Source organism: Nannospalax galili, unplaced genomic scaffold, assembly GCF_000622305.1.
Source record: "Nannospalax galili isolate Female #2095 unplaced genomic scaffold, S.galili_v1.0 scaffold475, whole genome shotgun sequence".
In the NCBI taxonomy this organism is placed as follows: Eukaryota; Metazoa; Chordata; class Mammalia; order Rodentia; family Spalacidae; genus Nannospalax; species Nannospalax galili.
Window position 1 is genome coordinate 3,604,376 of NW_008339435.1, and position 18,129 is coordinate 3,622,504.

The 18,129-nt window shown below is 40.2% G+C and overlaps 1 protein-coding gene, 1 non-coding gene and 1 pseudogene across 4 annotated transcripts in view; 2 read left to right on the forward strand and 1 right to left on the reverse strand.

The window, feature by feature from the left end:
- Dennd2c (DENN domain containing 2C) overlaps positions 1-18,129 on the reverse strand; it is a 90,178-nt gene that overhangs the window by 42,006 nt on the left and 30,043 nt on the right. For 2 of the 3 annotated variants that reach the window (XM_029563998.1, XM_008834002.3), the window contains exon 2: positions 860-1,876. The exons of the other annotated variant lie outside the window; for it this stretch is intronic. In XM_029563998.1, coding sequence (XP_029419858.1) covers positions 860-1,686 — 827 coding nt within the window. In that variant the 5' untranslated portion in view covers positions 1,687-1,876. The remainder of the gene's footprint in view (positions 1-859; positions 1,877-18,129) is intronic. 3 annotated transcript variants of the gene reach the window in all.
- Positions 2,174-2,259, forward strand: LOC115070554. Its single transcript, XR_003849712.1, has one exon. It is a non-coding gene; the product is annotated as a small nucleolar RNA Z195/SNORD33/SNORD32 family (small nucleolar RNA).
- LOC103734936 lies at positions 10,957-11,526 on the forward strand (annotated as a pseudogene).

Consider the following 18,129-nt stretch of genomic DNA (forward strand, 5'->3'; position numbering starts at 1 on the left):
GACAGGGTCTCACTATGTAGCCCTGGCTGGCCTGGAGCTTACTGTGTAGACCAGGCTGTCCTGGAACTCTTAGAAGCCTGCCTCTGCCCCTGCCCCTGCCTCCAGAGTGTGGGGATATATTTAATGTGTGCACTACCACACCTGGCCCTTCATTAGGTTCTTTTTGAATTACTGGCTAATTAAAAGTGGGGCTAAGGCCTGCCATGTCTTAAATGAAGTGAAAGAATGGACTTGCTTACCTAAAAATTCTTTTGAGGGGATTGAAGGATAAGACAGGGTCTTGTTAGGAAGCTCAAGCTGGTTTCCAACTCACTATATAGTTTAGGTCGGCCTCAAACTTGTGGTAATTCTCTTGCCTCAAAGGTCTCCCCAGTGCTGGGAATACAGATGTGCACTACCATAACCAGCCCCCTAGGGAGTGTGTGTGTGCACGCATGTGTGCAGATGCCCTTGGAGGCCAGAAAAGTATGTCGGATCCTAAATAAAGCTGGAGTACAGGCTGTTGAGAGCTACCACGGGGTGCTGGGACCTGAACTCCAGTTCTCTGGAAAAGCAGCAAGGGCCCTTAACCGCTGAGCCATCTCTCCAGCCCCCAGCCCTAGGAATTCTTGAAGACACCAAGTGGGAAGATTTCTGATACTTTTGGGTCAGGATAATGTGAAAGGTATTATCCATGTTTCTATACTTGTACTTTCCCCCTTCTTCCCCCACCTCTATTTCCCTTCCAAGTTATCAACATGTTTCTGTTCAAATCAGGGCTGTAATCTAAGCTGGGAAATGGAACTTGGTTTGAAAGGAAAAATCACCTCAATTCTGTAAGGAAATACTTACAAATTATTACCTACAAAATAAAACATACCTTTTAGATCTCCCTCTGATTTTTCCACCATATTTCTTTGGTTCAGGATCCTGAGAAGAGGCCAAGGAAGACTCCACACAAGATTTAATTTCACAGTTCATTTTGTCACAGTTTCTTTCTTTATGTGGTACACCACCAGATTCAGATAAATACCTGAAAGTCCTACGGGGTTTTGGCAAAGGATTTATAGAAGGTCCACATTCTTGGCCCTCCGGTTCACAATAAATATTTTCTAAGCTCTTGGTTATTCCATAAGCACTATCCAGAACTCTGAAATTTGGTTCTTTGTCTGTAGAATCATAATGTTCTAAAGTCAAATTTAAGACTTTATCTGGGTTAAGGGCTTCTATTTTTTCCCACAGTATCTGTGAGGTATAGAAGTTTCCTGGAGGTAATGAAGTCTCTGGATCTAAAGCAACTTCTTTCCAGCTTTCGATCTGTTTGACCCGAGAGCACACCCAGCTGGATTCTGACTCATGTTTGAATGGGCAGGGATCTTTACTCTCATGCTTTTCACTTTCATCCTCACTTTGATCACGGCTTTTGGCATCTGTGTTCCTACATGAACCTCCATTCTGAGAACTGGTTACATCCAGTGATTTGCTCTTTTCCTGACTAGTGGGATTTTTATTAGGAAAAGCCTCTTGGTGACAATTATTATATCTCACTCCAAAGTCCTTTGGGTGCCACTTAGCTGGGTTAGAGATGCCATTAGTCCTTCCTTCCCACTGGGAGATCTTTTGTTTGATGTTTTTACAGTGGCTTCGTGACAGTGTCTGTACAGCAGAACGAGTGAAACCAACATCCATATTCCCAGTTGGGTGCATGACAGGCGAAGAAGCTTAGAAAGGTTCCATTACAAGCTAACTGTGAAATGCTCAATACTTCATCTTGTCATCACGGAAGTGACCCCAGTATTTTCTGTTCATGTTTAACTTGGAGATATCATTTTTTTAAAACAACAATTTTGATCACTGATCCTCACTGAAAATGGGTACAACCTTATCTCAAATAATCCTGTCAAAATGAGAAAGAATGTTAAGCAAAGTTTTATGATTTCTTAAACTCTACTGAAAGCTGCCCACCTAGTGAAACATAATTTATATTCACACACAGAAAAATGTGCCTCTAATGCAATTCCAGGAAGCCATTTCTAACAGGGATGTAACAACACTGGGAGACTATTACCGGAGATCATTTCTCAAGTTGCCAGCTTTAGTATTCTGCTATAATTAATGCTTTGGTTAGACAGAGTAAGGTTTTATGGGAGATTACATAGAGTAGTGTACAATGTTATTTTGTAATAAATCAATTTGAGCCTGTGATGAGGATTGTTTCCCACTCATGTTCGAGTTTCCCAACCATGAGATGACTCCACGTGCACTACCATCTGAGGCTGGCAATAAAATAAATTTATGTGATATGCACATAAATAAATTAATTAAATTAAATAAATAAATGTGTGTGTGTGTGTGTGTGTGTGTGTGTGTGTGTGTGTTTTGCTGGGGGAAAGAACCCAGAGCTAAGAAAGCACTCTATCACTGAGCTAGACCTCCAGTTCATAAATCCATTCTTCATGAAATCTTCTCTTAATGATCAAGGACCAATGGAATAGTTTTGGGCCAGTCGGAGTTACATAGTGAGACCGTGTTTCAACCCTTCCCCTGCCCTCACCTCAAAATGTAATAACCTGTGTTTCAGTAACTGAGCTTCTCACACCTCTGCAACCCCACCCTTGGCCCAAAATGGCTAAAGCACAGTCACCTTCACATTCCTCCCTTTTATACAGGCATCACTCAATTAGGTTCATAAACTGTTTCCTCAAATGTGAAGAATTTGGCAGAAAACTTTTCCTGCCACTGAGCAAGAGATTTGCTCTCAAGTTTTACTGCATCCTGGTTATAAATAGCAATCAATGCAAAACTTCCTGAGGTAGGGTCATCCTTCCTCCAGCTTTGTCTGTGTGGTCCTGATTAACAAGCAGGAAAATAGCTTAGCCCAGCTCTCTCAGTACAGCTGATCCACACTGATATGCACATGCACACCCACCACACCCACCACACCCACACACACACACACACACACACACACACACCAGTTTATTCTTGGCAGAGAAGCTGCTCTTCAGGTCTTACACGGTTTTCATTTAAACCATGTCCAAAACTTTTGTTTTGTTTTGTTTTTGTTTTAGTTTTTACATCCACAAGTTTGAAAAATCATTTTTACTACTACATGTTAATTGTATGAGGAAGATTCATTAAGATGCTTCCATAGATGCTTATAGTATTCTGACATGCTCACCCGCTCTGTTCTTTCTTATTCACTCTCCAAGAGCCCCTTTATGCCCTTTCCCCATTTTAGAGTCATGTCTTCCCTCCCTCCTTCCACATGAAGGAAATCATGTGATGTTTGTCTTTGGGGGCATTCTCACAGGTTTGCAAGAAAACCAGCTTTGCCAGAATAGAAACTCTAATGCAAGGAGAATCATTCTATAAAGACTTAAGAAATTAAACTCATGTCAGTGAGAAAAATCGTAACCAAACCTCAGAGAACTGATTTGTTTTTATGTGTTTTGGGTTTTTGTTGTTGTTGTTTGTTTTCTTGACATGGTTTTATTCTAGAGTCCAGACTCGCCTCAAACTAGCAGCAATTCTCCTGCCTCGGCCTCCAGAATGCTGAATTGTAGGCATGAGCCACCAATCCCAGCAGAAACGCTTAATAAACACTAATACTAGGACATAATGAGCCATTCAGCTGCTTTTGACCATTAAAACTAAAAATCCTTTTCTTCCTTTTGATACTTGTAGGGAATTGCTGGGGAAATGGGTTTTCTTCACTGTAGACAAGATGAGAGTTGTTTTTCCTGGCATCTGAGAGGCTCCTAGCAGTTTCCACCCTTTTTAATAACCCTACTTCCTCTTTTCCCTGATTAACATGTCAGTGTGAATGGGTCAAACTGAGAAAAAAAAAAGTGAAATTTTTCAAGGCTACAAACATTTTTTATGCCTGAAATTTTAGCTGGCAATAAATGACTGAATCTATACACCCAGATATAAAGGATGTACCCAGTGTTCAAGTGGCAACAGTATAGCATAGCAACAGTAGACAAATTTCAGTTGTACTCACTGTATGCACAAACACATTATAGCTTCCAGAAAATGAATCAACTACTTCAAAAATAAGCCAGGCATGAAGACACAATGCACATAATCCCAGGACTGAGGCTGAGGAAGGATTGTGAGTTTGAGGCCAGCCTGAGCTGTAAAGAGAGATCCTGTCTCAAAATAAAAACCACAAAAATGTTTTGATGCTTTTTAACTAAATCTATGACTGCACTGATAACACACACACAAAAAAAAATCTCTTTATAGCTGATCTCACAATTCCAATTTTTTTTTTTTTTTTTTTACTGAACTAAGGTTTTTGTTTTTGAGTTCAGGCCCAAGCTGGCCTGAACTGGGATTGAAGGTACTAGCCACCATGTCCAGCTTCCAAATGGATTCATTCCTTTTATAACAGGAGGTGCCTATTCTCACATACAGGTTTTATTATGATCCCACTCAAAAAATAACTCACAGGCCAGGCGTGGTGGCCCACAACTTTAATCCCAGCACTGGGGACACAGAGGCAGGCGGATTTCTATGAGATCTAAGCCATCCTACACAGTCGGTTCCAGACCAGCTGGGGCTACAGGGAGACTTTGTCTCAAAACAATAATAACAACAACAACAAACCTAGAAAAAAATTCACTTGTCAAGCAAAAGTTGCCTCAGACATATCATATTCTGAGCTATCGTCTCCCTCACACCTTTTTCTGTCTCTCCTAGCCTACAAGAACTTTCAAACCCTGATCCTAATCCTGTCTTGACTTCCACTATGGATAGATACTTTATCTGCTAAATCATGGCTCAGTTTTCAAGGTCTCTTTCAACCTCCTCCTCTTTCTACCCTCCTCTTCTTCCTCCTCCCCTTCTTCTTCCTCCTCCTCTTCCCTCTCTTCTTCCTCCTTATTTTCTTTTTCTTTTTTGAGACAGAGTCTCTCTGTTGCCCCAGTTGGCCTGGAATTCACTATGTAAACCAGGATGGCCTCGATCTCACTGAGATCTACCTGCCTCTGCCTCCCAAGTAACCACCTTTTTTGAAAACACTCTAAGTGTAACTAACTTATGTAGAATTCCAGATTGCTTTCTTGAGCTTGCTTTGGGAATTCTAACAGAAGCACATGCACTGAGAACATGTGACAACATTATCAGTTTAAAACTTTCTTCTCCTAATACCACCAAAGGAATCAACAACTTCTATAGCTGTCAAAGACTACTGAAGTCAGGTAGGACCCACAGAGAGAAGGGGGAGCACATACGACCATGATGGGTGAGCTCTGCAGGAGAGCCAGTGGCAGCCATCAAGAGAACAGAAAGGAATACAAATACACAAAAGTCAAGCACTTCTCTAAAAACACAGAACAGAATGTTTGGGGGGGATTTTAAATCGGGCTCCTTTTTTTTCTTCTTGTTCTTCTGTGTATTTACTTTCATCAAAGAAATATATCAAATGTAGTTTATCAGCTTAAAATATAAGCTATCAGATAGTCTAGCAATATGTTGGATTCTGTTTTTGTTTTGTCTTTTTCAGACAGGGTCTCCCAGTAGCTCCAGGTGGCCTAGAACTCACTATGTAGACTAGACTGGCCTTTAACTCAAAGATATCTACCTGCCTCATGAGTGCTGGGATTAAAGGCATGCACCACCACGCCTGGCTCAGGATTCTGTATTTTTTAGCATATTAAAGGAACTCAGTCTGAATCTAGTCAGGTACATTAAATTGTCTTTGGGAAAAAAAAGACTGAAGCTCTATTTTACTAATTCAAGTCATGGAAAGTTTCTCCAAATCCTTTACAATAGTTTAAGTGAAATTAATTACCTGATAATTATTTAGAACATTCTTTTTTTTCTTTGTGTGTGTGTGTGTGTGTGTGTGTGTGTGTGTCTAAATATGTGTGCTGTGTGTATGCACATGAAGGCCAGAGGCTAACATGTCTTTCTCAATCACTCTCTACTTTAATATTAATCACATAGGGACTCTCACTTGACCCTGGAGCTTGCCCATTCCACTAACTGACCTAGCCAGTTTGCTCCAAGATCCCTGTTTCTGCCTCTCAAGTGCTGGAATCACAGGCAGGTCACCACTCCTGCCCAACGTTTACCATTTACATGGGTGCTGAGGATCTGAACTTAAGTTAATCATGTTTGTAGAGCAAGTACTTTATCCACTGAGCCATCTCTCAAGCCTCAATTTAGACCATTCTAGAAGTTGATTCACAAAACAATTGTGGTAGTTTGAATGAAAATGACCCCCATAGGCTCCAAGTATTTGGACATTTTGTTCCCAGTTGGTGGTGCTGTTTTGGGAGGTCTTAGAAGGTGTGGCTATCCTGGAGGAAACACGTCACTGGGGGTGGGCTTAGAGAGTTCTTAAGCCTTGCTGGATTTCCAGTTGCTCTCTTGTTTCCTGTGTCTGCTTGATGATGTGAGAGCTTGAACTTCTGCTGCTCCAGCTCCAGCCACTGCTGGCCACCATGCCCCCCCCACCATGACAGACTGTAACTCCCCTGGAACTGTAAGCTCAAATAAACTCTTCCTTTTTTTTCCTTTTTTTTTTAAATTGTTTTATTTTTTAGAAGAAGCATTTCATTACAGCTTTAACAAACTCAATAACAATTTCCAGAGCAAAAATGCCTCCCTTTCAAAAGTAAGTGGCTATAAAACTTTTAGGCTCACAGTTGAATTAATACAGTTATACAATATTGAACTTAGTCTAAACCCTGTAAGACATAAAATTAAGTGAGTTTTTGACCTTTAAGAGAGATCTCCATTTCATTTTAAAATATATTGTTTCTATTTTTGCTAATAACACTTAAATGTTGGCGCATCCATCTCTAATCTGTATGTATCTGATTATTACTAGTCACGGTTGGTTGTACTCAGATCCTGTGTATGGATATAAAGTCATCGGGTAGATTTCAATGGTAATGTTTATCACCTCTACTAATTAACATGGCGTAAATTTTTATGCTTCTTTCTCAAATATAACTCATTTTTTTAATTTGTTGATTTTTTTGTGTGTATTGCCTGCAGGTATGTGAGTGCACCCGTGTCGTGCAATGCCTCGGAGGTCAGAAGAGGGCTTCGGGTTCCCATGGAACTGGAGTTATGGATGGTTTGTAGCCGCCATGTAGGCACTGGGAATCGAACCCTGGTCCTCTGCAAGAGCAGTCAGTACTCTTGACCGCTGGGCCATCTCTCCAGCCCCATAAACTCTTCCTTTTATAAGTTGTTTTGGTCAGTGTTTCTATCGCAGCAACAGAAAAGTGACTAATACAGCAATAAAGGGGCAAAATGCTTTAATTTTTTGATATATAAATTATACTTCAGCTAAAATGAAAACTAATGAAAAAGACCAAGAAAACTCACTTCTAGTCATGATGGAGTAACTGGATTAGACTCGTCTTTCTTGTGTAAATGCTACAAAACTGCAGAGCATAAGGTAAATGCTTTCCGACGCTGTATAACAGATAGCTCAAGACTGTGATCCCTGAAAGACAGTGTGCCCTAGCTCGCTCTGTGGAGACACATTTTAGAAAGCAGGACTGAGGTGGGGAACCCCAACTGAACATGGCATCCTTGCTACATTGAGGATAAAGAGACTGGAGTTTGAAAAGGCTAGATCAAACAGAATTTTCCAGATAGAGTTACCAAGAAAGCTCTGGCCAAGTACACAGGCTCCTCAGCCACTTTGGCTGAGCACTCAGCTGAAAATGTGGGGGAAATGCTACCTGTGGTTGGGCTACAAAAGACTGACAGGCAAAGAACAACTATGAGGGAACTGTAAGCTGACCAACACCCAGAGTTCACACAGGTCCAGGAAACATTCACATTTCAGTAACAGACGGAGGAGAGGCCTTGTTGAATATCCAGGTAATTCAGGAGAGACACCAGGAGGTCACGGTTTACCTGCAGAACTAAACTAGCACTGCAGCAAAGGGTAGTCTATTGATTTATAAGTTAAACACTCACAAAAACCAAACTCAATAATCTTTACATGAAGACAACAAATCTCAGAGACACAGAAGGTTAACATTTATAGTCCCAAGCATTCAATAAAAACTACTAAACATAGCCGGGCATGGTGGCACATGCCTTTAATCCTAGCACTCAGGAGGCAGAGGCATGTGGATCTCTGTGAAATCCAGGACAGCTGAGGCTACAGGGAGACCCTGTCTCAAAAAAAAAAAAAAAAAAAAAAACCCAAACCCCCCAAATTACTAAACATGCAAAGAAAATGAGACCTATAACCAGAGGAAAATTAGTCAATAGAAACGAAATTTTAAAAAGACAGGCAGGAGGCCAGGCGTGGTAGCGCACGCCTTTAATCCCAGCAGAGGGAGGCAGAGGCAGGCAGACCTCTGTGAGACAGAGGCCAGCCTGGTCTACATGGCAAGTTCCAGGCCAGCTGGGACTACAGGGACATCCTTTCTTTTTATTTTTATTTTTTTTGAGACAGGGTCTCCCTGTAGCCCCAGCTGTCCTGGAACTCACTATGTAGACCAGGCTAGCCTGGAACTCAAAGACATCTGCCTGCCTTTGCCTCCCAAGTGCTGGGATTAAAGGGCCAACAAGCTGGGCAGGACATCCTGTCTTTAAAAAAAAAAAAAGGGGGGGGCAGAAAAACAAAACAACACAACAAAACAGGCAAGTTGAGTCACATTTGTAGCATTAATGTCAATGACATTCATTGCCAAAGCATAATTTTTTTTTAAATGACAGACATGATGGAGTTACCAGACAAAGAACTCAAGTCAGCTATTATAAAAAGAAAGTTGGACATGGCAGTGCATACCTTTAATCCCAGCACTGAGGAGGCAGAGACAGGAGGATCCCTGGAGCTTGATGGCCAGTCTAGGTGAGTCAGTAAGCTCCAGGTTCAATGAAAGGTCATAGAGAAAGATATCCAATGTTGACCTCTGACCTCCACATGCATTCTCACATGTGCATGCACACCTACAGACACAGTACTACACGTCTAATACTAATGGCAATAAAATATCTAAATCCAGCTAAGCACTCAGGAGTGCTTAGCAAGGATCCAAGAGGTATGGAAGTAGATGGATATACAGACTGGTATCTACCTCCTCCCAGAGGGTAACAACTGGCTAGATTTAAAGAACAGCTTATGAAAGTTGTAGTGGCACATTGCCTATGATGCCAGCAGTCAGAAGGCTGGAAGAGAAGGACCTGACTAGCCTGGGCTACATAGGAGAGAAGGATATGGGGACCAGGTACAGAGGACAGAGAAGGTAGAAGGAAAAGAGAGAAAGAAAAAAGGAGAGGGTCTTAGAAGGAGGGATGGAGGGAGGGAGAATAAAGCGAGGAAGTGTAAAATACAAATATGAAATAAATAGGGAGACAGATCCTGTCTCCAAAAGACCAAAATTTTAAAAAATGAAATCTTTATGGATAAAAACCTGAACACTGAAAATTACAAGTAATTGTTCAGAAAAAAATTAAGAATAATTAGAAACAATATTAATGAACTGGAAGATTCAATTTTATTAAGATATATTATTCTCTCAAAAATTGATTCCCTATTTTATACAATCCCAGTCAAATTCAAGCAAACTTTGTTGCAGAAACTGACAAATTGATTTTCAAATTGAAATAAAAACGTAAAGGACTTATACTCTAAATGATTGTCAAAAACATTAAAATAAATGTAGAGGACAAATACTAACTGACTATAAGACATTATAAAGCTACAGTAATCATAGCAATACACTAGAGACAGCAGACAAATGGACCAGTAAGGGTCAGAGTCCAGAAACAGATCCACGACAGCTTTCCACAAAGCAAGGGATTAAAACTAACAAACAAAAACCTTCCCAAAACATCATTGGAATAAATGGACATCCAACACAGGAAAAAAAAAAAGGATTGTCAACTATTATCCACACTATTCACAAAAATTAACTTCATAAACCTAAGCATTAAGAATTAAAACCAGAGGCTGGAGAGATGGCTCAGTGGTTAAGAACACTGGCTGCTCTTGCAGAGGACCCTGGTTTAGTTCTCAGCACCCATATGGTGACTAACAACCATCCATAACTCCAGTTCCAGGGACTCTGATTCGCTCTTCTGACCTCCTTGGGCATTGCATGACATGGGTGCACTTACATACATTCAGGCAATACACTTGTGATGGCTAATACTGGGTGTCAACTTGACTGGATCTGGGATTAACTGAAATGAGAGAGATCTTCTTAATTGGATCATCTGAAGCTGGAAGATGTGCCCTAAATGTGGGTGTTACCTTCTGATGGAAGCCGTATAAAAGGACACCACAGAGGAGACCGCAGGGCTTCTTGCCGCTTGCCTTCTCTCTCTTGCTGGTGAGTTCGTCTTGCTGCTGTAGACTGAAGACTAGCTGATCTTTTGGAATTTGTCAGACCTTCAGCGCCAGATTGGGACTACTGAGACATCCAGCCTCGTGGACTGAGCAACTACGGATTCTCAGCCTCTCCAGTGTGGTGAAGCCATTGTTAGACTACTCAGACTCTATCCTGTGAGCTAAGCTGATATATTCATTCTACCGGTTCTGTTTCTTTGGAGAACCCTGACTAATACAACACTCACACACAAAAACTAAAAATAACAAATAAAATAAAAAAGAGTTAAAACCATAAGCCTTTTTAGAAAGAAATAGGAAAAAACTTTGGAGAAGAAAAATATTTCTTATATGCAGAAAAACAAAAAGCATGAATCATAGAAAACCTTAAATCGTACATTATGTACATTATAAAAACTCTGCTCATCTAAAAGTGTTGGTCTGAAAAATTTAATGGCAAGCCACACACACACACACACACACACTCTAGGATTTTAATCCTTAATATATTACCTTTTACAACTAAGTCAAAACCACAATTAAAACCTGAGTAAGATAAGAACACACTTGACAAAAGGTTTATGAGTAGTCAGTAAGCAAAATAAAGCACACAGAAAGATGCACACCATTGTTAGTCACCAAGAAAATGGTGCGGCAAGATGGCTGCCTCCGTGTTTGCGGGCGCGTTGAGAATAGCTTCAGGAATCTTATGACCCCTGAATATTTTGGCATCTTCAACCTATTGGAACTGTGCCAAGAATGCCTCTTAATTCCGCACTGGGAACTATTCATTTTAGACATATTCAGACACCAGTTGTTTCTGCTGCTCCTAGACTTGTCACATCTCTCAGAAACCTGACATGTGGGCATACTACAGCAGTATTTAACAGAGTGGCCCCCTTGGCTCCCAGTGTCCTGAAGCTGCCAGTCAGAACTGTAACATACTGCAGCACATGGAAAGGCAAGAGAAAGACTGTAAAAGCTGTCATCTATTGCTTTCTTCAACTTTCTTCGACTTCAGCTTTTGGCTAAGGAGAAAGTCAGGTTATAAGAAAAAATTATGGAAAAAGTTGACTGCAAGAAAGAAGCGCTTGAGAGAATTTGTGTTCTGCAATAAGACCCAGAGTAAACTCTTAGACAAAATGACAACATCTTTCTGGAAGAGGCGAAACTGGTATGCTGATGATCCTTATCAGAAGTATCAAGATCGAACCAACCTGAAAGTATAGTTCAGAACTGTGACAGATTCCCACCTATCAAATGTGGATCTTTGTGTACATGATGTCCTTGCAAAAATGATTAAATATTAAACATGATATAAATTATATTGACTGATAGATAAACACATAATGCCAACATTGTACTTATGAACGTTTTAAACCTTAATGGATTAAATATTCCTAGAGTTGATCAGAGAACCCCCCCAAAAAAGACAAAACAAAACAAAACAAAACCCACAGAATACCAGTACATATCCACCAACTGGCTTCTAGTCACAAGACTGACGATTCGAAGCACTGAACACCCGGAGCTTACATACTGCTGATATAACACAGCACAGACACTTTAGAAAAGAGTAAATAGTAGTTCTAAACTTAAACCACATGGACCAGCAATTTCACTGCAGATATTTCAGATGAAGGAAAGCTGTTTCTTACAATTTTACATGAATATTCACAGACTATTCATAATAGCCACAAACCAGAAATGTGAATGTATAAACAAATTATAAAACATGCATAATAACTCAGCCATAAAAGAGAACAGAGTAATGATATGTACAATAATGTGGGTGTATCTCAAAAATATTATACTGAAAGAGAAGCATACATACTGTTTGATTCCAATTAAATTAAGTCTGCAACAGAAAAAACTAATACTCAAGGGAAGAAACCAGAGCAGGGTGGCTCTCCAGGGCAACTAACCACAGAAGAGTATGAGAGAACTTGTTTTTTTGAGACAAGGTCTTACTATACAGCCTTTGCTGGCCTGGAACTCACTATGTAGACAAGGCTGGCCTGGAACTCTCAAAGATCCACCTGCCTCTGCCTCCTCAGTGCTAGGATTAAAGGTGAGAACATTTTTTCGGTGATGAAAATATTGCCTATGTTGATAGATTAGGTAGTTAGTTATATAAGTGAACACTGGTCAATGTTTATTGATAATAGGTTGTATGAAAGATAAAATATCTAAGTATTTTCTGAAATATTTATGCATTTTTTATCTTAATATGAATGAGAAAAAAAATCACTTTCTTTAAAGGTGGGACGCTCATCTGGACTGGTTCCAAATTCCTGTGCTCTAAGTCATCCTCCTGCCTCAGTCACCTGAGTAGCTGGGGCTACATGCATGCACCACCATGCCTAGTTTCCATTCTGACTTTTATTTTTAATTAAAATGTTTAATTATTTTTATTTTATGTGTATGAGTCTTCTGCCTGCATGTATATAAGTGTACTACATGTGTGCAATGCCCACAGAGGCCAAAAGAAGACACTGGATCCCCCTGGAACTGTGGGTGCTGGGAACTGAATCTGGGTCCTCTACAAGAGCAGCCAGTGCTCTTAACCACTAAGTCATGTCTTCGGCCCCCATCATTCTGGCTTTTAAAGATGTTTAGGGCTGGAGAGATGGCTTAGCAGTTAAGAATACTGGTTGTTCTTACAGAAGTCCTGCATTCAAATCCCAGCACCCACATGGCAGCTAACAACTGTCCATAACTCCAGTTCCAGGGGATCCAACAGCCTCTTCTGTCCTCCGCAGGCATTGTATGACACAGGTGCACTTACCTACACGCAGACAATACACAAATACACACACACAAACACACACACACACACAAAAGATGTTTAAGCCAGGTGTGGTGTGCACCTGCCATCTCAGTATTGGGACGTGGAGAATCAAGAATTCAAGATTAGCCTCAGCTACATACTCAGTTTGAGGCCAACCTGGGTAACATGAGATTCTGTCAAAAAGGAAAAAAAAATGCTATTTATCGCGCTGGGGAGATGACTCATGGGATAAACGTGCTTGCTGCACAAGCATGAGAACCTGAGTTTGGATCCCCAGCAGCCATATAAAAGTTGGTCATAGCCAAATACACTGAAAATTCCCAGTTCTGGGAGTTGTAGAGACAGGAGGATTACTAGGGCTTCCTGGCCAGTAAGCCTAACTGGAAAAAACAAAAATAAAAACACTGAGTTCCAGGTTCAATAAGAGATCCTACCTCTCTCAAGGGAATAAGGCAGCAAGTGATAGAGTGGGACACTCAACACCCTCCTCTGGCCTCCACATATGTGTATACACACACACACACACACACACACACACACACACACTGTTTGCATTATCATTAATTTGCACAGCATCTCCAGTTATGAAGTAGCTTCACTAGATCTGCTCTGTTCCTCCTTATATCATTGTACACAGATTTGTGGGTGAGGGTATTAAGCTCAGAGAGGTAAATAAATTGCCTAAGTTAAAAGCTCAAGATCTTTCCTTTACTTCAATAGCTACTACTAAAAACAAAAGCAAGTTCAGGGCTGAAGAGATGGCTCAGAAGTTAAGAGCACTGGCTGCTTTCACAGAAGGCCCATGATGTTTGGTTCCCAGCACCCACATGGCAGCTAACAACCACCTGTAACTCCAGTTCCAGAACTTCTGACTTCTGCGGGCATTACATGCACCAGTGCACTTACATACATACAGGAAAAAACACTCATACACATTAAAAAATAAATTTAAAAAATGTTCAAAACCAAAAGCAGTTTCATAATTTTTTTCCTGTGTTACAACCAAAGCTATTGAGTTCTCAAATCGGTTCCCATTGAAAAGAAAAAACAAAACAAAACAAACAAAAAAAACCCAAGAGGATTTAACTTCCTGAATCTGAATGCTTTATGGGAAAATACTATTAGTATCAAATTTAAAACTAAATCATCTCCTCTGTGAAGCTACTGCCCCTCAGAGTAACTGCATGGCTCTTCTGGGTCCTTAATAATAAAGTGAGAATTATTTAAACAGTGCTAATACACTAGCTAGTACAATCAGCAACATCCCAACACATTAAATTTAACTTTGGAGACAACTGTATTACCTTTCAGTAAAACCACTACATACTAAATTGTCATATAGAGCCACTGCTTGGAGGGCAAAGAAAATTTTGGCTATAAGAAGGCATAACATTTGTAATGAATTCCAGGCCCTCTGAAAGAAGTGCCAGTATGCTGGATAAGGCATGTTAATCATTCTAAACAATAATCAGCTTTGAATTCAAAATTCTGCAGAACCTGGACCTGGCATGGTGGCACAAATCCTTAATCCCAGCACTAAGAAGGCAGAAGCAAGTAGAGGTGAGGTCAAGGCCAGCCTGGTCTACAGAGCAAGTTCAAGGCCAGCTAGGACTACATAGTGAAAACTTGTCTCAAAAAAAAAAAATTCTGTAGAAGCAGTACTGTCTTCCACAGAACAGACCTTGATCAGTTTCTTTCCTCCTCTCTTTTTCCTCCTTTCCAGTGCTGGGGACTGAACCCATAACGTCACACTTAAGAATAAGTTCCATCACAGAGCTCCAACTCCAGCTCAAATTTGTTCTTAAACATCTAAACAATCTGCCATTCTTTCCTTAGCATACATTCACCCCAGGAAACACTATGCCTTTCACTGCAGGTACCTTATGTTCTTGGTCCTTCTTTTGTCCTGGGAAAAGTGGGAAATTAGGTGTAGATGGCTATTTTTAAAACACTGGTTTCAAGTTTAGAGCCAAGAAAAATAGCTGCCAGCTACTTTGCTACTAGAAGGACACAGCCAAATGGAAAGAGAATCATTACTGGTGTCCTGAGGACAACATTTCAGGAAGAGATAAGACATAAAAATCTCTGGGAAAAACTGTTCATCTAAAAAATAAATAAACCCTCAATTTTCTTTAAAAAAGAGGTAGCACGGTGAAGAGAGCCAATGTTTAGTCCACATCTGCAGTGTGCAAGGTACTTTAACCAACAGTATCACATTTCCCTGATCATAAAATCTATCTTAATCTCTCTCACATATTTTTTCCACTGAAATGGGGATAAACGACTTGTCCCAGAGTTGAAGGTCCCAACAGCTGATGGCGCTGGAGTTCAAAGCTGAAAGTAACTACTCCACTTGCCTTTTCCACTCAGTGTGCCACAGTGTTCTCCAACACAGCACAGGACTAGAAACCAAAGGAGTGGAGCTTAGCCCTCATCCTTGCAGGAAGTTATTAGGAAAGTCACTTTATTTTCTGGGCTTCAGTATTCTCATCTTTAAGTTTAATTAATCATGGGTTTCTTGTATTTCTTTTAACAAGTTTTGTAGTACAGATGCACTAGTGACAAATTTTCCCCACTTTTAGTAATTTAAAACAACTTAATTTCAACCTTCTTATGGGGGAATAATTTTGCTGGATATACAATGCTGAATTGGTAATATTTTTCTTTATTTTTTAAGGCTATCATTTAACACGTGTATGTGTGAGCATGCATGTTTTTATGTGTGTGGACATGTAGGTGTGCATGTACATGTGCGTTTGCATGGGCATATGGAGGCCTAAGGTTAACGTCAGGTGTCTTCTTTCATCTCTCTGCATTTCATTTATTGAGGCAGGATCTAATTTCCATACCTTGCCAATTCTGGCTAGTCTACTTAGCCATCTTGTCTCAGAATCCACTGTCTCTGCTCTGAGGGCTGGGATTATGAATGTCATACCTACTGGGCTTTTACTTGGGCTCTAGGGAGCTGGGCCTCACACATGCTTTATCCACTTAGCCATATCCCAGCCCAAGGTTTACAGTCTATACCTTTTCTCATGAAAAGTGAGCAATCTTTCTTAGGCTAATGCCCCAGTAAGGAATGTTTGGTTTGTTTTGTTTCTTTCCTCTAACTGCTTTAAGATTCTTTTTATCTTTGTTTTTCAGCAATTTAGCACCAATAACCCTAAATATAGGTGGGTTTTTTTCCTTTTATATTTATCCTGTTGGAGGGCTGTAGATTTTCTTGGGTTGGGGTTGATATTTTTCACTAACTCCACTTTCCCCAACCTTCATCATCTAAGACTCCAATTATATACTGTCAGGTTGTTTCTTACTCCTGTGTTAATTTTCATCCCTCTCCCTGCTCCCCTTTTCTTTTCTCTTCCTGCTTAAATAAGTTCTGCTGACCTATCTTCAAGTTCACTAGCTATTTCTTCTAGAGAGAAGAGTACAATCTGCTTTTAAGCATATTTTTCAGCTTCAAATGTTCTACTTGGTTCTTTTTTTAATATTTATTTATTTTTATTTTATGTGTATGCGTGTATTGCCAGCAGGTAGGTAAGTGCACCCGTGTTGTGCAATGCCTGCGGAGGACAGAAGAGGCTGTTGGAGCTCCTGGAATTAGAGTTATGGACAGTTGTTAGCTGCCATGTGGGTGCTGGGATTCAAACCCAGGTCTTCCGCAAGAACAGCCAGTGTTCTTAACTGCTGAGCCATCTCTCCAGCCCCCACTTGGTTCTTTTCTAAAACTTCCATTTGTCTTCTGAAATACTCCATCTCTTCACTCATTATATGAATTTTACTATACATTTAAAATACTTATAATCTTAAAGTCCTTGTTGGCTTAGGTCATCTTCAGGTTTGTATTGACTATATTTTCTCTTTATTATAGATCATATTTTCCTGTTTCTTCTAATATATTGTAATCTTATTTTACTTAGTACCAGGGATTGAACCCAGAGTCCTATATATGTTAAGTATGTGCTCTACCACTGAACAACACCCCAGCCCCTAGAGTCTTGTAATTTTTTTTTTTGTCTTTTTGAGACAGGGTCTCCCTGTAGCCCCAGCTGTCCTGGAACTCACTATGTAGGCCAGGCTGGCCTTGAACTCACAGAGATCCACCTGTCTCTGCCTCCCGAGTGCTGGGATTAAAGGCGTACACCACCATGCCTGGCCAAGTCTTGTCATTTTAAATTACATTCTTGAACTGTCTTTAAAAAAAAAATAGCAGTAGAGGAGAAGGGAATAGTTTTTGTTTTACAGGACTTCCTTGGTAATTAGGTTGAATGGCTGATTATTCTATTCCTCCTATATCAAGTTCAGTTGAGGCTGGGTGGCAGGTTTTATGGTATGGAATTCACCTGGAATTAACCAAATCTCTAAACTTCTCAGGTAGCTTATTAAAGTTCAATATTTTTTCAGGAAAGAGCTTGGCTGCAGTATGAGGTATTTTTTATTCTGCTTTATTCCTCTGGCAGGGCATCACTGCACAGACATGTAGGACAGGGCAATTTCTTTGTGCTCTCCATAACACTGCTTTCTTACAAATAACTAGGAAGAGGGAGCCAAAGAAGATAATTCTTGGGCCAGCTGTTTTGGCATTTGGGATTGTTCCTGATTTTAATTCACAATCCAATTCCCTACAGGCCACATTGTTAACTAAGGCTCAACTGAACTCTTCTTAACTCTCTAAAGTCTCATCCTCTATACCAAGGGTACTTGCATCCAAACCATGCACATAACCCTGAATATAAAAGTTCTGTGTAGCTCTCTGCTCACTTTATGAGGGGCTCATCTTACTTTGGAATTATGTCCAAGGCCACACATGAATGTTTTTATGTTGCCAAAAATGTTACTTATAGGAACAAAGTTCTTTCGAATCATTCTACATCTTTAATGGAAGTTCTTAAATGAAATAAAATAGGATAGAACAGGAAAATAAAACAGAGTATATTGTACAGAAGGGTATCACTTTTATGGTGTTTCGTGTGTGTGTGTGTGTGTGTGTGTGTGTGTTTGTGTGAAAAATATATTATTATGGCTGGATATAACAGCACAG